The sequence below is a fragment of the Lingula anatina genome, chromosome 5 (assembly GCF_051362555.1).
Source record: "Lingula anatina isolate TDL-2025a chromosome 5, LinAna3.0, whole genome shotgun sequence".
In the NCBI taxonomy this organism is placed as follows: Eukaryota; Metazoa; Brachiopoda; class Lingulata; order Lingulida; family Lingulidae; genus Lingula; species Lingula anatina.
This window is the reverse complement of record NC_141771.1, coordinates 15,656,402-15,680,124: the sequence shown is the minus strand read 5'-3', so window position 1 is coordinate 15,680,124 and position 23,723 is coordinate 15,656,402. Positions and strand designations below refer to the sequence as shown.

The 23,723-nt window shown below is 37.2% G+C and overlaps 3 protein-coding genes across 3 annotated transcripts; all 3 read right to left on the bottom strand.

Moving 5' to 3' along the window:
- Positions 1–210: 210 nt before the first annotated feature.
- On the bottom strand, positions 211–2,631 carry LOC106170540 (uncharacterized). Its single transcript, XM_013550430.2, has 4 exons — positions 2,474–2,631; positions 1,477–1,707; positions 957–1,096; positions 211–615 (listed from the first exon to the last, which is right to left on the bottom strand). The coding sequence occupies exons 1-4, from the start codon at positions 2,529–2,531 to the stop codon at positions 349–351; spliced, it is 696 nt and encodes a 231-aa protein (XP_013405884.2). The 5' UTR covers positions 2,532–2,631; the 3' UTR covers positions 211–348.
- Positions 2,632–5,343: 2,712 nt separating this feature from the next.
- On the bottom strand, positions 5,344–15,388 carry LOC106160256 (fibrinogen-like protein A). Its single transcript, XM_087013836.1, has 6 exons — positions 15,256–15,388; positions 11,575–12,350; positions 10,208–10,290; positions 7,713–7,743; positions 6,852–7,274; positions 5,344–6,273 (listed from the first exon to the last, which is right to left on the bottom strand). Exons 2-6 carry the CDS (start codon positions 11,813–11,815, stop codon positions 6,104–6,106), a joined length of 948 nt encoding a protein of 315 aa, XP_086869962.1. The 5' UTR covers positions 11,816–12,350; positions 15,256–15,388; the 3' UTR covers positions 5,344–6,103.
- Positions 15,227–21,549, bottom strand: LOC106160258 (fibrinogen-like protein A). The gene is made up of 5 exons (XM_087014051.1): positions 21,270–21,549; positions 20,678–20,760; positions 16,795–16,825; positions 15,858–16,322; positions 15,227–15,393 (listed from the first exon to the last, which is right to left on the bottom strand). Exons 1-5 carry the CDS (start codon positions 21,496–21,498, stop codon positions 15,227–15,229), a joined length of 975 nt encoding a protein of 324 aa, XP_086870177.1. The 5' UTR covers positions 21,499–21,549.
- Between the last annotated feature and the right edge of the window lie 2,174 nt (positions 21,550–23,723).

Below are 23,723 nucleotides of genomic sequence, written 5' to 3'. Positions count from 1 at the left end.
ATAGCCCAAAATTGAACGGTGGCCGAGAAGGTAAATAACTGGCAGACGAATCGCATAGATTTCCCAGAACGTATTCTTGGTAGAGACAGGCATGTTCAAGGCCGTTTAATATGGAGATTTGTGGATGAAGTTTAGAGTAAAGTTAATCGCAATCGCTGGTCAACATTTTATAGAGCTGTTCACAAAAAAGAACGCACAAAATGGCAAGTATACAGTTCACATTATTTTATTCCCGATGCATTTTTTCTAAATGTACATCAAAGCAATGTGAATTGATGAAATCTGTGGCAAAATTAGCAAAGGGAGGAGGTCCCTCTTTAATGTGAATGGAACTGGTCAAGCACCTTCTCACAGACATTTGTGCTGTTTATACGACAGGCATTTGTTGGAACGGGTCGTGCCCTCAATTATCCAGCACGTATTTTTGCCAGAATTCCATTCCTTGTTGTAACGGGCTATGTGAATGTGCGTGCCCGTAGAGCACGACCTTGACCCCGGTGCGTGGTACATGACGTAATACTCCTTGTCCAGAATGCCACTTGTTCTGAGGCGATCCCATGCCTTTTTAGTTCCAACTCCCTTCACCAAGATGTCTGCTGCTTGACCTATCCTATGCTGAAATAATAATAATAATAATAATAATAATAATAATAATAATAATATTAACTGGGTCTGGAGTAGGCCTATGGCTTTGGTGCCAATAAATATTATGAATAATTTTAAGAATTGTTATCGACCGCCACTTGTTTCCTGACATGTACTTCAACATTATTGCTGAAATGCCGTGGCTAATGCTAATTATGACTTTATCGAAGACATTGGTGCGAAATTGATTACATTAAGGGCAAGGCCATCATGTAAATTGTATATATACTAGTATATTTCATATGAATAAGTTTCTGTTGTTGTATTAATGTAGACACAAACGATTTCAATGTACAAATAATGTCTCTTACATAGGGATCAAAACCACTGCGTCTTCCACTCGTGACGGTCACCGTGGTTTTGAAAAAGTTTGCGATCTCTTGGAGCTTCTGCTTAAGTGCCACGCTGTCCACCTTTTGGTACCCGTATTTTACTGTCCCACTGAGCGACTCTGCAAGCACAAAATTGTTATACTGTAACAGGTATACATTTAGGTTGGGTCTGTGTGGGAGCTATGGAAAAGTCATATTGATGGTGAAAATAAAATAAATACTCACTGTTTCAAGTTTAACAAGAGCTGGTCATTGATACACTGTGAAAGATCTAATGTTTTATTATCGTAACGAATCTCGACTATGACCCAGTGCATACCTGTATATGGTTTTTAATTGGAGATTTTGTTTGAATAATTGAGCATAGAACATCCCAAACCAGCCATCAGTTCTAAAAATTTTTGAACATGAAAAGTTGATATTAGGGTGACATCATTGAGGCAATTTTTCTTCAAAAGAAAAGCATTGAAGAAAGAAAAAAACTTCCCGCGTTACTTACTGACGCAACTTGCGTCCTTCTTCAAAGCAACCCATCCTCTTCCTGAGCCAGTTCTCCTCAAGGTGCTGTGTCGCCAACACCGGCGGTCAGAAGTTCGATAGGTGGCAGCAACACACAAACGGTTAGTTGCGCATGCGTCGGAACATTTTCTTTCAGAACCTGATATGAAGCTATCAATGTCGCGTCCTTTGCTGTAGAATGCATTTGCACGCCGGGTCATCCGACATATTCCTAAAAGCAAGAAACAGACAAAATTGATGCCAATTGTTGGGGAAAAATCTACTTTGTTTTTAAAAAGAAAGCCTACTATGCATTTGGTTGATATAATTGAGCCTCTGAGAATTCTGAAAATGCATGTTGTCGTGTGCGTTTAATACTGGAATCGCGTGTACGGTTATTTGAAATGGCATTTTACTTTCAAAAAATAATATTATTGCAGCGTCTAATAAATGCATGTGCTTGTAGGTGTAGACTGTAACATTCTCCTGACATGTTGTCTTTTCCTCTCATGAATTTGTCAAGTGTACACATAAGATACAGTTATTTATTACAATTAAAACCATTAAAAAATTTTATTTAAAACAATTAAAGGGTTTCCACAGAATATTTTCTCACACAATGGGCCTTTGACCATCAGAAAATAGAATTGATTTTCATGGAAACGTTTCCCTTACTCTTGGAGGTTTGTCAAAAAGTTGAAAAAAAAATACAATTAAAAAAAATGTGGGGTTCGAAATTAAGAGTTTTAAACGGGATTATACATCGGCACTTTGTCTAAGGTTTTTGATATACCATGCTTTAATTGGTGTTTAAAGAAATACTGCTGAAATGTCATGGAGAATTATTTAAAAATTAATTATTTTATTTTTACTTCCTATGCAAAGATCTAACGCACATTCTAACATTGTATTCCTTTAAACTTAATACCAACAATTCTATAAGCATATCTTCAATTCAACATACCATAAAGCTTATCATATTAAAAAATATACTTTACCATTGACATTAACGGCTGCAAGACCCAATATCAAAATTGTGACGAAGATGGATTTCATGGCTACGATTTCCTCAGTTTCTCTCAATATCGATGACACGTAAAGAGTAGTCGAGACAGAAAAACATCGTGTTTTATACAAAAATTCGGCTATGTAGTCCCACGGCTCAATGTTAAGTTACTTAGTGCAATGTAACCGCACGTGACGAACATACACGTTAATTTTAGTACGATCTTACCCAAATGTGTCATAATCGGGGGTAAAGCATATTAACTGTTGTCCAACCGGTTGTCAATGAGATTAATATTCTGTTAAAACAGTGCAATAATCATATATATACAACATATATATAATTATTTATATTGACTGGTAAATGTATTAATGCTTTATACTAATGTTAGATTAAGAGGTAAATACACCTCATTAATGCCAGTATTCTCCACATATGCTTCCTCCGAACAAGGACAATGATCTTTATGGCTGCCCTACGAGATGAAAGGTTTATACATGTACATGTAGGAACGGTTAGCAACACAAGTGAATGAGGCAAGTCAAAATAGGAAAGTACTGTGGGATATCCTGCCAAAATAGGTTCGCCTGGTGACTAACAATAATAAAAAGCGAAGTTTAACATCTATTTTAGTGTAAATAGTATAAATCAATTTTGATATAGCCTTAAAGGGGTAGTCAAAAAACGAAGAGTGACATGAGAATGATTTAAATGGTATGTTTGCTTCGTTTGCTTCAGTCGGTTCCTCACTAGAACAAATATCATCGACACGTAAATTCTACATTACAAGTCGCCGTATCTTTTAGAGCTTTTGAATTTCGAATAATCATTTTAATGTCAATTTATTATTCCCAGAACCCATCAATCAGGCCATGTTAATTCACTGAAAGTTTATACACTGTATGTCAGGGGCGCAGCCGGGTATTCTTTCTACGGATATCTCCTACGCTAAGTTCCGTGCCTCGGGCTTCCCCATTAAAAAGTAAGATCATTTCTTGATCCAGCCGTTTTGATCAATTAAATATTTATGATCACGTGAATTGTTGCATCTTTTATCATAATCAACTGTTTGCTGAATTATTTAAGTAGTGTATTTAGAAATTTAGTTTATGTTTTATTTTTTAAACATTTGTTAGTTATAAAAAGAACGCCTCTACATGGGTATTTGCTATATTCAGGTAAGGTTACTTATAGCCCATGTACATCCAGTCTTAATCTGCTCATATAATAATAATAATAATAATAATAATAATAATAATAATAATAATCTACATAACAAGTCTTTTGTTGAAATTTAATGTGAAATAATTAGACACACGAATAAATAGGGTAATCTTCAGACATATTTACCAAATGTGTCTAAATTCTAAGTTGATATGTGCATTTCTATTTATTTTCATTTCTCTCTCTTTCTCTCTGTAACCTGTGATAGTATATGTAGTACCCCACATTTTCTCTTCCTTTGTGCTTTGACTCTTGCCTGCCTCTCTCTCTCTCTCTCTCTCTCTCTCTCTCTCACACACACACACACACAAACACACACACACACACACACACACACACACGCTTATAAGTAACTAAAACAAGGATCGATCGATCAATGGTACTTAAGAGTGAAGTTCACATTCTACATTAAGGTCAGTGGTCATTTAATGCCAGTGTCCCGGGCGTAGGCTGTGGATGGCGGTTGGGGACAGGGGGCAAACCCTAACTCCAGAAAAAATATATAAAGGATTTTCCACTCTCCCACTTCATCAAAAATATCTTATATCTTTTACTGTGGGTGTCTAGATGAGTAGGGTCTATCACAGACGGTTCAATGACCCGCCTTCCGTGCACATGTATAAACACGTTTACACATGTTGCTGACCTTCAGCAGCTGACACCCGGCCTTTTCAAGCATTTTTCTTAGCCTTTGGTACACATATATGCGTCAATGTTTATGGCGTATTTCATGCCAACATATCGCCTCTTTTAGAAGTGCCGTTCTTTGTAGGACTTACACGGTATATTGATGACGCTTATTTGATCAAAAGGCCATCGATTATTTTGTACCTCTATTTTTCGAATTCGTTCGACAATCAATAACTATTCCATTAATAATGAACCCGCATATTTTTTTCCAAAACAACGGCACAAAGCACCCAATGTCAAAAAGTTTCTTTCAAACCGGTCGCCTTCAAATCTGGAACAATTCAAAACCTGAAAAATCGCTAAACTCCTAATCAATACTCCTATTTTAAGCCCTTTTAGCTTCCGTGGTCACAGGGGCTCAGGAACGGTGTGCGATGATTTGGACCCCTAAGTCATCCCAAATGGAAAAGAGTAAATATGAAATGAACATTTGAATTCATATTAAGCTCGGATGCATGGCCATACTAGTAGCATATACATGCATAAGTGATTCTGAGTCTATGGTTAGTATAATAAAGATAAACTGCTTGCGTTTAAATGGCCCGAAGTCACAATTTTTATGTTCCACTTTTTCCGAAAGGTTGTTTATAAATGTATTTACCAATCCAGAACTTTAAACACATCAAATAGATCTCCGATATCGAAATTTCCATCTGAAATGTCCCGGAAGACACGGCGGTCCTCCTGATTGTAGAAATGGTGTAAAATATCGCATTCGAGAGCTGAGATCGGCTGATAAATGATTCCTGAGTAGTGGAAAATATCTAGATTTTTCGTGGAAAACCTGATTTTGCCAGAGAACCCCGGATAAGATGCTTGCACTTTTTTTCTCATTCGTTTCTCAGTTTGTATCGACTTACACCGAACTGAAATAGTTTCCATCGCGACTACTTAGGTGCATGTACTTAACTGTTCAGCATGCATTTGGCAATTTGACTTTGAGTGTCAAAGCAATCTGCAAAGTACGCATGAGGAAACATGAGTGATCAATTCTTTATTTTCGCCATAATTTCACAATATGTAATTCACTGGCTTCGTTCAACGTAACATAGGAAAAAACAAGCTTAGCAGCAATTATACAAATATTTATATGTACGCGTAGCATGTATATTGAGCATCAGCAAAACACAATATGAAGAAAAGTTATTGCACTTAAGCTGAGGCAGCGGCGGATTCATAATTTTTCATAGGGGTAGGGGTACGAGGTTAAAGCAATCTAACCTTACTTTGCTAGGTATATGTAATAGTACACAAGGGCATTTTTCTATAATACAATTAATATGTATATATAACATGTAAATATAATATGGCACGGACAGACGGGGTCACCTCCAATACTAGTATATTTGTAGGAGCAGGGGAGGGGGGGCGGTGGCGGCAATGTGTCACCTTGGCCTGTTTTGGATTTACGTTGAAATATTTAACTGTCTCGATTCCTCGTTGTTAAATTCCATACGTCAGACTGGTGAATCCCTTCAGATTTTATAGCCCCATTCAGAATAAGGTACTGACCAGTCGTGAGGTCAAATATGGCAACTCACGACAAAGCATGCCGTCTAATCCGCTAATAGACACTGAATAGATATCCCGTGGGGAAGTAATCAAATTGGTCGGCCATATTTGACCATCAGACTAGTTAGTCCCCTATTCTGAATGGAGCCTTCGTGGAGGGCATTAACCTTCCGTGTTACGTAAATGTGTTAATAACTTAAGGGTTACGCCTGATCTTCATGGTGCCGGCCTTAAGCATGCACCCGTTGTCGCAGTTGTTTCCAGTTATGGCGGCGAGCTTCATCCCAGAGGCGCCAGTGCTACAGGACACAGGATAAAATCCGGTCAAGTGCCAGCGCGTGCAACTTTCGAACCACCACCCGCCGCCTGAAATGGAAAGAGAGTTGTTTTCAGTCCACATTGTTTTCTTTTTATTTATTTATTTATTGCTTTCATTTATCATTTATTTATTAATTTTGTAAAGTGCATATGTCTTAACTTTCCAAGATGTCGTGTAAACTATTCTGTGATAAAATACCATTGCAACCCCCCTACGTGATTTCTGTCTATTAAAAAAATTGGAAGATCAATAATAATATTTCCTTGTTGAAGATACATGTATGACTAAAACGGAGCATTTCATGAAAATCGCAGCCTCGTCTTACTTTAAATGGTAATATTCAACGTGTAACATGCTATCAATAAAATTATAACATCTCAAAATGGCAGGAAATCTAATGCAAATACTGGAGAAGTGAAGTTTCTCACGCCTTAGAAACATAACATTACAACGTGCAAATCATGAAAAAATACAAGAAACATTCCCATCCATGGATCCTACAAAGCATCGTAAGATTTTCCTATTTCCTACATGTATTTGCGCCTATTTGATTTTTATCTTTATTCTCCCTCGATCCCTCCGACCCCGCCCCCTTTCCCTTTCGCCCGGTCGACAAAGAACGTACCGTGATTTTGAGGACAAGAGGCCACTGGATTATCAGTCGTTCCAAATCTCCATCCTAGGGTTTCCCCCAAACGGTAATTCGTCGAAGTATTGTACGAATCAACAATAATGTCGGTAATGGCGTAATTTGCAGCCTCGTTGTTAATGCGGAACAATCTCCATTTGACGAAGTAATAGTTACCATTGCAGGACTTCACGTCAAACTGCATGGAATAGTTCCCTTGATTGGTCAACGCATGGAGAGCATCGTTTCCCAGCCAAAACTGGTCATTCGGGTCACCAAAACCGTCCCTGTACGAGGCCCAGTTTCGGTGAAAATCAAACGAGTTGTCATATCTCCTAATAACAACGAGCCATCCGTTGTCACAGTATACGACTTTCTTGCCAAATCCTGCGATATCCACGGTATACAGCCCGTTGACTTCTGATGAATTAAGAAAAAATGTCTCAAACGTGATTTTGAGAGTAAATGCGCCAGACACAACCTTATATGGCGATTATGCAGAATATGCAATGGAATTATTATTAAAAAGTAAATTAATGGTCTCACCAAGAAACGCATTTCATATGTATTTATACAATTATGGCGACAAACGAAAGCAACTTGCAAGGCCATCTTTTCGTTTTGTGTCTAAACAAAAAAAAACAAAAATTTGAACAATTTCATTTCTGCAAATAAGCGAGTGAAACGGCGAAGAACATAATTAAAGAGCCCCCACACCTCAAAAAAAAAAAAAAAAAAAGTGACGGTGTTCTTTAAGTATGTTTGCCGCTGGTTTGTTTAATCTCTTCATAATTATTGTATTATTTATTTCACAAATAAAGCCATTAGATCCAAAACAATATAATGAAACGCACTTACCTATATCATTGCAGTCACGAGGGTCATATAACTGCAATAGAATAAAGAAAATGTTTACATATAATTTGTTCCTTTCCCCGAAGACAATAACTCTTAAAATATCTTTATTATAGAAGGAAGTAGTGGAGACCAATCGATGTAAGACCCATTACAGACGGCCTACTCAACTGGACCCGTCAACTTCCAGCTTAGTTCTAATATCCGTTTATTAGATCTTAGCTTCCAAAGACTGACAAGTAAAAACCTTGGCTATAATATCTACGAATCACCTAAACGTAGCCCCCGCGCCCAACACGGCCAATATAATTTTTCATATATATATATATGTTAGATCTTAGACGAGACAAAGCAAACTTGTGGAAAACTAGCAGTGAGACCCCTTCCCTTGGAGCACATTTTCGGACCTCTCAAAGTGGATCGATTGATTTAATATAGTTCTCAATGTATAAGGCATCAAGTTTACATGCAAGTTCCATTAATTTTGATCATTAAAACGCATTCGTAATAATAATAATAATAATAATAATAATGATGATGATAATGATGATGATGATGATGATGTTGATGATAGACCCCACCCTTTCCGTACGGTCAAATCCGGAATGATTGAATAGAATAGGATCGATTTTAATTATAAACTAACATATGCTATCCGTCGACGTTGATCAACAGATGTGAATTCAATGGCTTGCCACCAATAATAGATTTTAATAAAAACAACCCGCAGGAAAAAAAAATACCAATTGCACTACTGAACAGATTATTTACGTATTTAACAAAGAATGCAGCGAGCAGCAAAATGGCCTTGACAATCACCCATAAGCTTCCAACAGGGCCCCACCAGAATAGGATGTCCTACAGGAAATTGGCCAACATCCTATAGTGTCTTATAGGACGTCTTATAGGGTCCTATAGGAGTCTACAGGAAATTGGCCAACATCCTATAGTGTCTTATAGGACGTCTTATAGGGTCTTATAGGAGTCTATAGGAAATTGGCCAATATCCTATAGTGTCTTATAGGACGTCTTATAGGGTCTTATAGGAGTCTATAGGAAATTGGCCAACATCCTATAGTGCCTTATAGGACGTCGTATAGGGTCCTATAAGAGTCTACAGGAAATTGGCCAACATCCTATAGTGTCTTATAGGACGTCGTATAGGGTCCTATAGGAGTCTACAGGAAATTGGCCAACATCCTATAGTGTCTTATAGGACGTCGTATAGGGTCCTATAGGAGTCTACAGGAAATTGGCCAACATCCTATAGTGTCTTATAGGACGTCTTATAGGGTCTTATAGGAGTCTATAGGAAATTGGCCAACATCCTATAGTGCCTTATAGGACGTCGTATAGGGTCCTATAGGAGTCTACAGGAAATTGGCCAACATCCTATAGTGTCTTATAGGACGTCGTATAGGGTCCTATAGGAGTCTATAGGAAATTGGCCAACATGCTATAGGGTCTTATAGGACATCCAGTGGTGTCCTAAATAGAAACCCTATAGGACGTCTGAATCTAGAATCCCTCAAGGATTCCTGTAGAACTCCCATCGGAAATGTTCATAAAGGTAAAGAAACCCATGTTTTATTGGTCGTTGTTGTTTGGGAGTCTTTCCGTCAGTTTGAGCCACTGTATTTTTTATCATTCATTGATTTTATCAGCCGTTCAAATCTCACGAGTGTCGTCCTAAAAAATATAATAAAATGAATTAATAGAGCTTGATATTTTTGGTGCATGTTTTGTTGTATGTCCATGCACATAGTCACACGCGTTAAAATATAATCGATTGCCCTGATAAAAGGTTAATGTCACATATAAGGGGGCATCGATTGATCTTTTTGGATAAAAAGGTAATTGGGATGGATTTTATGCTCCAAAGCGGGTCTGCATTAAAGGATTGGCAGATATTTTTACACTCATGGTACAGCTGTATACATACCTTAACAGGGGATATACATGTATAACGGCACATACACACGTCATTAAAATAACGATGGTGATTTTCACATTAATTTTTGGGACCAACGTGTTTTAAGTTTATACTTTTTTCATCGAACAATCCCCTTATAATTTCTTGGTCATGTAACAAAACAGTTACTACTATTGATATTTCAGGCCTTATAAACGGATTAGGCGTTTACTAACACTACCCGCCGATCTTTCATAACTAACACCCACATTAACCACAAAACCAACGAATTAACCAACACACTGTAGAATTATTTAGCACCAAGAAAGCTATACCTAGAACTAACATTTTCCGCTCTGGTATTTCTAGTTAATTTGTGGGTTATTTGGTTAATATGGATGTTAGTGCTAAATATATGCAGATAGTGTTAGTAAACGTCTAATCCGATTATAAGACCTGTATTTGGATTTGCTCACTAATAGAATCGACCAATTAAACCCTAGTCTCTGTTTGAACCTAGTTACCAGGTGACCCTCCCCCTGCCGCAAGTCAATAACTGTACGTAATTGTACTCATTTATACTTACACTATAGAACGTGGAGTTTTCCATCACTTGAAGATGCAAGTTGATGCTGCTTGAAGTGGACCGGAAATTAAGATCGCAGTTATCTGTAAAAAGATCAAAATAACATCCTGTTGAATGAAGTCAGTACTTTTAAAGGCGTGCATTGCGCGTTTGGTATTTTAATATCAATGAAATTTACATAATAATAATAATAATAATAATAATAATAATAATAATAATAATGATATTCCTGGAAATTTACCAAACTATAAACAGTTAATAAATTTACCATCAGTTGGTATTTGGGTTCATTTATTATTACGGTTCAATATGGTTTGCTGACTAGGATTCTACATGGTAATCCATGTATTTGTTCGCGCTCACTTGATAGCAAGGTAATATGTCTAAACATTCGAGAAGGGATTTCAAAATTAAAATGTTGAGTTAGATTTAATGTGTACTCTATACTTGAATGACACATGGGCTTAGTGTGAAATCTTAAGTTAGAAATTACAAAAGAATAGGGTTTCCCTATCCCATGTGTAATAATAGAACAACAGGCAAGTCCTTGAAGAACATGGATTATATTTAAAACGACAATATCAATTTACAAACTGTAAAAGAAGCAGATAATAAGTACGTCAGAAGACGATATTCATGCTTGCAGATGTGAAAAATACCAAATTGTTAACATAGATTGCCCGTTATGGATCATATAATATTAATTATTGCTATTTTGAATGATTGACATTACCTTTTCCCAACATATTACCAGTACTATCAGTGCATTAGTAATGTTAAAATATCAAAACCAAGATGCAAACTGGAATGCTGTAAAAACTTGCATATCATACTAACGTTTTACCAGATTTGTGTTATTATTATTATTATTATTATTATTATTTTATTATTTTTTTTTTTTTTTGCTTTGCTCTTGAAATAAAGTAAAAGGATTATGCACGCATAGTATCATCAAGGTTTAAATAATTTCAAAATACAATTAAAAATAGTTTGAAAGTCCTAATTCTCCAATATTTTGCACCTTAAATTCCTGCATTGAAAAAAAAATGAAAAGAATTATTTTATTGTTATAAATAGAAATAGGTGCAAAATCTTTTTTGAAAACAATTAGATTAAAAAGTTAAAAAGCTGATTATTCAAAACTGTTTCGTACTTTGGTGCTACCACAATCTATGTTTACAGGACGTGAGTTCTGGAGGTTAAAAAACTTACACTCTTGAAATCCCATGCATCTGGACACACTGTATAAATATACATTTATGATGGATGGTATACTTTGTCTATCATCTCATTTTTTTTCATTTTTCTTGCTTTATGAAAGTCAGATACGGGCATTAAGAACAGTAAGAATAGGCATAATACCTTACCTGACGTATTGCTGGCGTAGAAATTGCAAGAAAGGCATCCCGGGGTGGTTTTACAGAGCGTAACACACTCCAACGGACTCCGTGCTGGGACCGTCTTCATTACAGAATGTGGGAGGTAAGCGTTCGCCGTGGTATTGAAGAGCTGTTCAGTTATCTGGGCGTCTATCCATGGCGTCCTGAAGATTGTCGGTGCTAATATCAAGAGGAAAACGAAGCGAAGTTTCAAGCTGCTCCGGACCATTTTCTTAACCAGCTTAGCGTATTGACTGTGAGTTCCGCTTTCCTCTTATATGACCTCCCTTTAAAGTGACAACGCGGGCACGCCACTAATATTCGGTGGGCTTGAGTCAAATTAACAGTTCCTTACGGTACTATTAGTTCTACCTTGTGTCTTCTTTTGTCAAAAGTTAGTACTTTTGGGGTTTATGCGTACTTGTGCATATTCAATGCCGTTTGGACAAACATATGAAGACCTAAGACCGAAGTATTTGCACTGTTTCTTTAAGCGAACGTGTCAAAAAAGGAAGCTCGACACTATTCCAACTTTGTTTATGGGACCAAAGGATACACATTTAACGGCAAAGAAGGAATCGATTCGCGCACATTATTCGGTTGAGACAGTTTCAGTGGCGATTGATTTTTTTACCTTCCGTGTTCCACTATTTCATTTATCCACGCGGCTTGATCAATATTGACAACAATGTTTTTACTAGCGCTTCATCAGTCACAAGCATCCGTGCAGTGTTAGACCGGAATTCAATTCAGCGCTCAAGTTTCTGGAACAAAAAGTTGACAGAAAATATCGACTCACGTTGCTTGCCCGAACCCTGTATAATCAGACTCCTGTTTGACCTTGAAAATGCAGCCGTTGGCCTACATTGTACAAAGTACGAAAATGTGGCCTTGGGAATTTCAGTTTAATGCTGTTGGACCGAACTATGTTATTAAAGCTTAAATAAAGACAATGAGAATAAAACCCTTATAAAACAAATCATTCAGTTTCCTGATAATGGTCAAACATTCCCCTTGGTCATCCAAACCCGTTAGAATATAGCAATTTAAATGTAGAAACCAATATTTGAGTAGTAACTTTTTTGTTTTGGAGTCAATCTCTCTATAGAAAAAGAGACAGCCAAATCTCATTCAAATTAGAATCTGAGTTAGCAATTTTCTCAACATTTCTAAGCAAGGGAAATTGTTTCCATGAAAGATTTTTCTCCTTGCTATAAAAATCTCCAACACACATTGATTTGGCTCTGAGTAAAATCCAGCAATAGTTAAACGCTACGTATTAGAAAACTGTAGATATATATAAACATTTTGATTTGTTGTAACGAGCATGTATAGCACTGTCCTTATAGTTATAATAAAAAAACTCATCTCCCACCTTTTCCCGCGAAAAACAATATCGCGAACGTGCACAAACACAAATGCCGTTTGGTTTCTAGCGCTTAATTAATACCAACAAAAAAAATCGATGCTTGTATGAATGCAGAAAAGGTGGCGTAAAATGATAAAAGAATAAGTAAATAAACTACAAAAGGGCCAAATCAGCCAGACACCGGTAATCAATCTTGCCAATAGGTGTATCCTAAACAAAAAGTGGAAAGAACGGAAATTAGTTGTTTGTTACATCAATACCTCAATCATTGCTATCTTGATAGATCGAGCGAGCATTGTCCAAGTGTGCGACGGAAAAAGACGAAAGAATACGATTTGCAGCACGGTGTGGTAGGTGCGACAATCGCAATCTTTCGGCGCTCCACGACACACAACGGCTCTAAGGCAGCGCCTGTGCTCCCGTCCGCATTAAAATGAATCTGCTTACGAACTGTTTGATATACAGTCACAAATGGTGGTGTAAGGAGAGGTTTGGGTGTCATTAAAATATACATTTACTTCACTTCTGTTCATATTCCATACCCCATCCCTAATAAGTGATTTCATTTTAATTTAAATTAATTTATCGAAACACGAATTAATCACTTAACTGAGTTAAAATTTTTAAAAAATGTTTTTTTTTTATTTATACCTCAATTCACCGTTAAAACCCATATTTTGCGTTACCTCGCTTACACTTTTCCCCACATCACCACCGTTGAGCCACGGTGTTATCCAATCTGTAGCACGGGAATCAATACATTGCTCACCCGCGAGGCGACAACTATTGCAGATACAGATATCCTATCCAGTTACAGATATCCTATCCAGGTTTTTTTCCCCACAAGAATTCTCATCAATAACAAAATTCTCCTGTAAACAAACCATTGTTCCGCCCACCCGCTGTACTTGGATTCGTTGTTTTATACAATGTACATGTACCATGTCTATTTCTGTAATTTAGTTTTGAAAGACTAGATAGCCATATAGACCGCTATTCCGTTCTGTATAGTCAAAAAAAGTTGTCTAACCCCCGGTTCACGTGCTTCATTTACCAATGAACTACTTGCAGGTGTAAATTGTTACATAAACAATGTACAGAAAATACAATGGCACAGAAAATATAAAGTTGCGGCGAAGAAATCGGGTCATACATTATTTATTCACATTTATAACATGTAACCCCTCAAATCTAAAATTAGGATGTGCTCGCATCTACTAGAGTGTGTGTCTACTGCGTCCTGTAAGTATTTCCTGCACGCAGGTAGGCTAGGGATCATTTGTATAGAAAATCACATGGAATTGGAGGTGGGACAACCTTTTTGACCAATGGTGTATTTCAAAACAAAGCATCGACATCAGCTTCAGGTACTTTTATTTGAGGGATTTAATCTTTTTTTAGGTATGGAGTGGGAACGGTAAGAATATTTGCAGGATGTGTAGACAGAAAATATGACTTTGGGACGTCGTCAAACAAGGTACCTTCCAACTGCAAAGAGAAACAAATCAATAACGTACTTATCACTATCTATTCAATTGATTGCTTATCTGTACTTATCATTTTCATTTGATCATAAATTGTTGGCGCTGATGCATGTAGGCTATGAGAAACATGACACCTTATGGTGGCAAGAAGGTCCATTTGGCCGGGGTATACCATTGACACAATAATAAAATACACTTCTTCTAATCTAAAAATTTCATTATCTGACTTCTGTACCGGAACTGACCTTAAATTAATGTCAGACATGATTAAAATAATGTCGTTCCGAATCATATACGTTCGACTAAACATTTCACAAATGGTCTTACGGGAAAAATATTGTAGTTGACCCAATTTGAAATTCCTTGGTTTTCTCATGTCAACCAAATTTGTTCAAAGAAAAACCCAAGAACATTTGTCATTAAAATCGGCTAAATAATTTAACTCTTATTTTGCGTCATCGAAAACGTTTTGGATAATTTAACCATACAGATGCATTTTTATCTATGTGACTCAACTGTACAGGCAATTTTAATTTATGTAGCGGAAGTATGACACCAGCACTGTGAAAAATTGAAAATAAAACGTATTTGATTCTTTGAAATAATGACATGCGTGAACTAAAGAGTCAAAATTATTTTTTCTCTAAAATGAATGATTAGTATCCTATTGCACGTGATATAAACTGGAAACACACTCACAGCATTGGACACAAATGAATTCTCAACAAGTACTTATTATATGTGGAAACAACACTAAATTGCATTTTGATTTTGATTTTTTTTATATCTAAGTGTTTCGCCTGATCTTCATGGTACCAGATTGAATTATGCACCCGTTGTCGCAGTTGTTTCCGGTTATAGCGGCCATCTTCATCCCAGGTGTCCCAGAGCATCCCACCGGATAGTATCCGGTCAACTGCCAGCGAGTGCAACCCTCGAACCACCATCCGCCGCCTGCAATGACAAGAGAGCGGATTTAAGGGGACGTTCAGGAGTTATATTTTTAGGCTCAACTGGTGATATTTTGTGCGATAACAACCTCTAATTTCCTCCCAAACTTCGGTCAAATCGATCAAAATTATGAGTACACCTAGGCCCACGGACACGTCTGCTGTTGCCTTATTCTCTGGAAATGAGGGGGTTTTAAAAGTGCTTTCTTGCCTCTTTCCCGCAGAGAAAAAGCTGACGTTGTTATTCCTTGACCACCTATCTAGTGGGTTGTGCGATCTCATTTCGAAAAATAGTTCATCATGTTAGAAAGAGTGTGAAACTGCGGTATTTTGTGACTCAAAATAGGACTGCGTAGCACGCTATTTAAAAAAACACAAAAAGGGGATTTTAAGGGATAACAACTGTTTATTTTAACCAAAAATGAATTTTTCTGGGGTAAGGGCACATTCACGTTTAATAGTAATTACCAATAGTTGATGAATCCGTTCCTAGGTAAACGTAAAACGTACCGTGATTTTGAGGACAAGAGGCCACTGGATTATCAGTCGTTCCAAATCTCCAACCTAGAACCTCAGCCAAACGGTAATTCGTCGAAGTGTTGTAGGAGTCAACGATAATGTCGGTTATGACGTAATTTGCAGCCTCGTTGTTAATGCGGAACAAACTCCACTTGACGAAGTAATAATTGCCATTGCAGGATTTCATGTCAATCTGCATGGAGTAATCTCCTTGATTGGTCAATGCGTGGAGAGCATCGTTTCCCAGCCAAAACTGGTAATTTGGGTCACCAAAGCCGTCCCTGTACGAGGCCCAGTTTCGGTGAAAATCAAACGAGTTGTCGTACCTCCTCATAACAACGACCCAGCCATTATCACAGTATACGACTTTCTCGCCAAATCCCGCGATATCCACGGTGAACAGCCCATTGACTTCTGATAAATTAAGAAATAAAAATGCATGTACAAAATGATTTGTAAGAGCAAATGCACCACAACTATGGCAATAAAGCACAACACAAAGGAATTATTTTTTAAAAGATAAATTGTTCCATGATCAATCCATCTTTAAATAAACGAGTTACATTTCGTTTAGAAATTTTTGGTCTCACCAAGAAATGCAGGTTGTACATGTAAGTATTAAGTTATCAGTTTACTTCATTTATGTGCATCTTGTAGTTTCATCTTGTCACTAATCCTACTTAAATTAACTGGAATATTCTCATTTCGGCACATTAAAGAGCAGAAAATGTGAGAACCTCAAATTAAAGAAATATGGATATTAACATGGAAATAAAAGCAAGCTTGATATTTCTACAGCTCATTAACTTTTTATACATGCATCAATTACTTTTCATTCACAAATAAATCATTATAGGTCCAAAACAATATGATAAAACGCACTTACCTACATCGTTACAGTCACGAGGATTATATATCTGTAATAAAATAAAAAAACATAGCATATAATTTACTTCCCCCTGGGAGAATATATTATGAAATATCTTTATCTTTCAAGGAAGAAGCTAGGAACAATCGAAGAAGGCCCTTTTCACATCATACGGACTACTCAACTGGACCAGTCTTCGAGGGACAGACAATTTAAGAGCGCATTCAGAACAATTTGATCCGAAGACTAACAGATCCGCAGACTAAATATGGCCGACTCACGTAAAAGTTATACCGCTAATCCCTTGATGGTCCCCCTCCCCCCCCCCCCCTCCGCCTGCACACGCACCGTCACTGTAAGACTTAGCAATTAAAACTCGGAGACGAGATTTAATCCGTTCGATGATGCGTGTGGGGGCGGGAAGACCAACGGAGTCATAGGGTGGCTTGTATATTAGTGGGGTCCGCCATATGTGGTCCGTCAATCAGTGAGTTCGTAGATCATCTGTTCTGAATACACTCTAACAGATCCAAAAACCAAATATGGCCGACTCACTTGAATGTTTGGTGCTTAATCCCCACGGGGAATCTGTTCAGTGTCCAATCGGGAATTAAACGGCGAATTTCTTAAGTGGGTCCCCATATATGATCCGCTGATCTGAATGCGCTTTAATAGCCTAGCTATTACATAGCTGAGGCACTTTGACGGGGACCTGCGCTATACACGGCTGATAAATCAACTAGAAATCAGGAAGCCAATTTATGGAGAACAGTACAAAACATAACATCACCCTGACGCATAATTTCATTTTCGGACATGTTCTATCCAGTTAAGAATTCCGCTTGTTAGAAAGAGTTTACGTGCGAATAACCTTGTGGTCACATTTAAAAGTTTATAATAATAATAATAATAATAATGAGAGTTGCGGTAGAATTCGATAGAGAATTCGGAACTTTGTCTAAACGTGATCATAATGTTACAATTAGGTAGTGAATTTATCGAACAGACACTTTTTTAATCTTGCAAAAGCACGTCTTTTCAAGCGATCAAACACTGAATGAATTGAAAAAAAAGAAGCTGGTCGATTATTAAACAACATATACGGCCTTTGATCAATAAACATGAGTCCAATATTTTTTCGCCGATAATGTATGTTAAAAAAACAATCCGGGGGGGGGGGGGGGGGCACAGACTATGCAACTTCAAAAATCAAATAATATTAGGGTCACTGTAAGAGAGATTATTTACGGATCAACTAAGTATGTATCGACCAACGGTCTGGCCTTGACAATGACTAAACAAGGGCGTCATCCTAATAAATCTATCATTTTACGGGGTCGATCCATACCACGGGGACTCTCGCTGCATGCAATCTGCAGATTAAATCAATTGCAAGCCTCTGCGAACAGTTACAGGGTGACTAACTGCCGTGTGCGCTCGGCCTCTGAAGATTTGTCACTTCGTTTTGGGTGCGATGGAACGCACAAGAAAGTTATTCACAACTTAACTGCTAGAGGAGTCAATCTGATTGCATTCAGCGAGAGTCCCGGCGGAGTTGGATCTACGGAGTGCGTTAGTAGAGAGTTTTGGCAAGGCTTTCCGTATGACGTGTAACGTATAGTTCAATACGTAATACGTTTTACGTACGCGAGAAAGCTAGCAGTGGGTTTGGCAGGTCTCACTCCGTATGCGGTTTTTTATAGGCCTATATATATGGATTACACGAACATGGGGCTGCTTGTGGATTCTTTTTAGATAGATGAATAATGGAAGATGTTGAATGGAATGTATTATTTACGTCAATTGATGCCGCAGATCCTGTTGTTTATGAAAAAAAAATCAACTTAAATTGAATTTGATACTACTACGGACGACTGATTGACTGGCTGTTTTTCCAGCTGTTTTCACAGAGCATTTCTACCGACAGCGTCTAAAAGTGATTCAGTGGAATCTTAACACCCTATATATTCCTCTGCAGTATGTTAAACTTGAAAGAAATAAGCGTAAATCTATTAAATTCGATACGTTTCTTACCTACGTGTAATCACCAAATCATACGTAGTGCCGTATGACTTATGACTTGTCCTTGAGAAAAACCACGCACAAAGTGATGACGTCGTACGTTATACGTCGTACGGAAGGCCTTGCCAAAACTCTCTCATTGGAAACGTGTCCTAAGTCTCTGTGAGACAGCTTCTTGAGATTTTGCTGTCTTTAATATGGTTTTCCATCATTATTCTAGGGAGATGACACATTAAAAAATGTCCCCTAAGATGACAAAATCCTTTCTCAGGCGTCTTTGTTAAATCATTGATAGGATTTTTTTTTTTTTTTTTTTTTTTTTTTTTTTTTTTTTTTTTTTTTTTGTGAACTTTTTTTATACAATATTTTGCTGCAATGTATTGAAACATTGTCAAAACCCGACAGAAGTGATTTCTCGACTTTCACACATTCACTGAGCATGTATTGTGCGGGATTATTTTTGGCAAGCAATATATTTTATTTAATTTTCACCATTCACCACTTTCATCAACTGTTAAATTCCCACGAAATGTGTCATTCTGGTAGTGACTTTCTTTCTTTTTTGGATTTCCATAGTCTTTAACAGTAAATAAATCAATTGTCCTGAAAACGTGTCAATATCACTCGCAGTGACTCTCTTCCTTTTTCGATTTCTATAGTCTTTAACGGTAAATAAATCAATTGTCCTGAAAACGTGTCAATATCACTCGTAAGAACTGATCAATTATTTTGGAGAAAAAGGTAACAGCGATTGATTTTTCTGCTATAGTTGGCCTACAGTAAATTGATGGCGGGTATTTTCTTTTCTTTTTCCTTTTTTTTTTTTTTTTTTTTTTTTTGCACTGAAGTATGCATATCTAAACTTAGAAGGTGAACTTCATTATTAAAATAACGATGATTATATTCACATTTATAATGGGAATCAGCCGAGATGACTTAAAGTCCCGTGCGATAGCGTGAAATTAACCAAGGGTTGAGGGATGATTAATTTTGGAGGAGAATGCCGTCAGAAATTACCGCGGACTAGGGAATACGGTGGGGCAAGCAACAAAACCTGACAGAAATTATCCTCAAATATTTTCTTGTGGTTTTCCCTGAAATTCAGACTTTTTATAGTCTATCGCATAGAAGTGTGAATTCGCTGCGTATTGGGTGTCAACTTTGTGTTATACTCTAAAATGACGTTCCGGGTGTAACAGGAATAGTAGTCCTCTAGGAACCGTTCTCCATTACTTTGCACAGGTGACATATACTAAACCCAATACTCCGACTAAGGCTTCATTCACATGCAATGTCTATTTTCTAAATTCTATTTTCTATTCGCGGTATGTCTTATGATCACAGTCTGTGCCCTGAATATCCCGCAGCGTAATTACTGGCAGCGCGAGCCAGTTACTATAAGTTACTATAAGTAACTGGCTCGCGCTGCCAGTAATTACGCGGCGGGATATTCAGGGCGCAGACCATGATCATAAGATAACCCTAACCTGTACTAATCATATCGGTGCCCATACTTCCATTCATAGGACTACCATTCCTGTCACACTTTTCACACTGGCCTCCTAATTGATATCCTTCAAACCATGGCAGCTTCTTCGAAATGTGTTTATTTCTATGCGGTTATTACTAAATTGGGACTAGAAAATACTTGTTGAATAAGGGTGTAAAAGATGTATTGTTCTTTAATTTAATCGTTTTTCTCTAACAATTCCCTTAAAAAATCATGACCGTAAAATATAGCAGCTATAGACATTGGGGTTTGATTATCTACAGCGACGGTCAAGTATATCCCAGTTTGGACCTACCCAGGGATAACCCCCCCCAACCCACCCACCCCCAAGTCATTAACTATGCATAAATTGAAACCGATGTTACTAACACTATAGAACGTGGCGTTTTCCATCACTTGAAGTTGCAAGTTGATGCTGCTTGACATGGAACGGAAATTTAGATCGCAATTATCTGTAAAAAGATTAAAAAATCTTGTTAGGCCTGTTTATAGCAATATCAATAAATAATATTTTTTATAGAATTTTGAACACGTTTCTTTAATCACCAACGTTTAGCACACCCCAAGTAGAATTTACTGTATATCAAATCCGGTCTTTGGGGTCAAGTTTCTCAATTTTGAGCTACTTTCCTTATGATTAAGGAGGCTATAACAGTAAAATAATATCAAAGCACTCAGAGGGCTAAGACCTTTGCAAAGACAATTAAATAACCGATAACTACTCATTAGGCCTAATGAATAAATGGATGATCACAAATAAGTATTTTTATAGATAAAATAATGAGATTTTGTATGTTAGAGATCACAACAAATCGGCTTAAAGAGATTTTTTGGTCAGCAATTTGTTTCTTCTACCTTCGATCTTTTTTTTTTTTTCAGTCCCGATATCAACACATGTGGTACTTATGATAATCAGTTACGGGCATTAAGAAGAATAAGAAAAGACAATTTTGCACCATACCTGACGTATTGCTGGCGTAAAAATTACAAGAAAGGCATCCCGGGGTGGTTTTACAGAGCGTCACGCACTCCAACGGACTCCGTGCTGCAACCGTCTTCATTACGGAATGTGGGAGGTAAGAGTTCGCCGTGAAATTGAAGATCTGCTCGGTTATCTGGGCGTCTGCCCATGGCGTCCTGAAGATTGTCAAGAGGAAAACGAAGCGAAGATTCAAGCTGCTCCGGACCATTTTCTTAACGAGCTTAGCGTATTGACTGAGAGTTCGGCTTCCTTCTTTTATTACCTCCCTTTAAAGTGACAGTGCACGGATCAGTGTCAATAAAAAAAAAAAGAAACAAAAAGATAAATTTTGTCAGGCATCAAGAAAAGCCCTCCAGTACTAGCTGCTCTTCACTCTAGTTCACTTGAGATATAAAGTGAAATGTACTCTTTTATTTTGTGTTTTATGACACTTATATTCGCTGGTCTTAAGCCTAATGAACAGGAACTAAGAACGGGTTCCCATACCTGCATGTTCCGGTAGATCGATCTAACTAGACGGTCGTATTATGTCCACCTTGTGTGAGCTTTTGACAGAGGTCAGTACCTTTCTCTGAGGATTTATGCATACTTGTACATTTAGATAGACTTTTAAAAACTAAGCATTAATACTTACACTGTCTCTTTAAATGTCCAAAATAAAAATAAAAAGATTGGACGACACTAGCTGCTCCAGTTTTGTTTTTAAAACCAAAGAATACATATTTAACGGTGCAGAACTAATCAATTAGTACACATTATACGGTTGAGATATCTTAGTGGGGATTGATTTTCCACCTTGGGTATCCTGCCATTTCATTTACCCATTCATTTACTGGGATCAATATTAAGGACAATGTTTTTTGATAGCACTTAATCAGTCCCCATCCATTCGGCCAGTGTCAGACATAGGAATTCAATACTGCGCTCAAGTTTCTGGTAAATTGGATTTTAAAGTTGACAGAAAATGTTTTTTTTTTAGCTTGGCTTGCCCTGGGCCTTCATGACCAAACTCCTGTTTATCCATCAAACATACAATAATATGGGATTTAGGGGGAGGGCAGTGGAAAGGGGGGGGGGGCTGGCCTGAATTTTGACTAGCTGAATCACAGTTCAAAACTGTACCAAATGGCACCGTTTGCTGCCCACCGCCTCTCCCCCCAAGAAAAAAAAACAGCGGCCCCCGTACCGAGGTCTGCCATACTTAAAAAAGCCTCCCCGCCCCCCACCCCACCCCCTCCACACACCACACACACTTCAAATAATCCCGGATCAGCCCCTGTGGGGGTTGAGATGTTTGAAAGAAAAAGAGCACAGTCCAGATGTTCGGAGAAAAGAGCTATAGGAAACAGGAACAGCCGAGTGGTCATCTGCACTGAAATAACATACTAAGGAATACGTTCATACAATTTCACAAGTATTTATACTTTATTTCTCCCTACTTATTACGCATTCACTTGTTTTCTATCCATTGTCTTTGCTTGATTACAAGGAATTTTCCTTTTTCTTGTTGCATCCCACCGTTGCATACATCGTAAATTTTCAAACAGCTTAAAAGACCAGGCCACAGTGCAGTCTACAATGCAAATGTGATTCGTAAGTTCGTCTGAATCTGCAAAATCAAATCAGATGAAAATAGTAATGAGATGCACATTTACGCAATCGTAATTGTTTAAAAACGTTGATTACAAACGTTATTAATCATAACATTGAACACTGAGCACTAGATAAAATACAACATGCCAATAATAATAATGACCATGGTAAACACAATATATAATTATTACCAGTAAGTCACATGTAATAGATAATATAAAAACGTACATTATCATGTTTTATAATTGATAAAATAGTACATAGTGATTAAGAAAGTTACTAATATTTGTCAAGACTTAATTAAAGTAATAAGTATTTTGATAATTCCGATAATTGCGAACACTCTTAATAATAATGATGTCTCATAAAACAGTTTCTGAAATTACCAGAGTAACAATGAAGAAAAACTCAATCATAAAGTCATTAAAATGTTGTGATAGTACACACGCCCTCTTATATCAAAAGTTCGCTTTCAAAGATCAATGCACTATGTAAACAGACCCGTGTAGCAAGTAACGTCAAATTCAAATTGGATCAAAATCAACCTGCATTGTGTTCAAATGGTTTGAACTTAATAGAGGAAAAAAAGCATTAGCATGTTCAATGCCCAAAAATGCACAATATTCGCTTTTAAATATTTTTTTGAGTTTTTAAAGCTGTAAAAACTTGAAATGGGAAAAAAGTTCCAAAATGACGATTTTCTTTATTATGATGTTTGTTACTGCCATACCATGCCAATGTTTTGATAGATGTTGTCTGTAGTTACAAAAACTTCAAATTTTATAAAAATGAGAATGGTTACTACTACACTTTGCAAAATAAATCTGTCATACCAAGTTC

What these genes read in the sequence shown, in the direction of transcription:
- LOC106170540 (XM_013550430.2), bottom strand. Translation starts at nt 2,531, where the DNA reads ATGAAATCCATCTTCGTCACAATTTTGATATTGGGTCTTGCAGCCGTT. An exon ending in TGCAGCCGTTAATGTCAATG is followed by an intron (nt 1,708 to 2,473) that starts GTAAAGTATATT and finishes TCTTGCTTTTAG; the next exon opens with GAATATGTCGGATGACCCGG. An exon ending in GAAGGACGCAAGTTGCGTCA is followed by an intron (nt 1,097 to 1,476) that starts GTAAGTAACGCG and finishes TTGTGCTTGCAG; the next exon opens with AGTCGCTCAGTGGGACAGTA.
- LOC106160256 (XM_087013836.1), bottom strand. Translation starts at nt 11,815, where the DNA reads ATGGTCCGGAGCAGCTTGAAACTTCGCTTCGTTTTCCTCTTGATATTA. An exon ending in CTACGCCAGCAATACGTCAG is followed by an intron (nt 10,291 to 11,574) that starts GTAAGGTATTAT and finishes ATCTTTTTACAG; the next exon opens with ATAACTGCGATCTTAATTTC. An exon ending in TCGTGACTGCAATGATATAG is followed by an intron (nt 7,275 to 7,712) that starts GTAAGTGCGTTT and finishes TTAATTCATCAG; the next exon opens with AAGTCAACGGGCTGTATACC.
- LOC106160258 (XM_087014051.1), bottom strand. Translation starts at nt 21,498, where the DNA reads ATGGTCCGGAGCAGCTTGAATCTTCGCTTCGTTTTCCTCTTGACAATC. An exon ending in TCGTGACTGTAACGATGTAG is followed by an intron (nt 16,323 to 16,794) that starts GTAAGTGCGTTT and finishes TTAATTTATCAG; the next exon opens with AAGTCAATGGGCTGTTCACC. An exon ending in AACGGATTCATCAACTATTG is followed by an intron (nt 15,394 to 15,857) that starts GTAATTACTATT and finishes TTGTCATTGCAG; the next exon opens with GCGGCGGATGGTGGTTCGAG.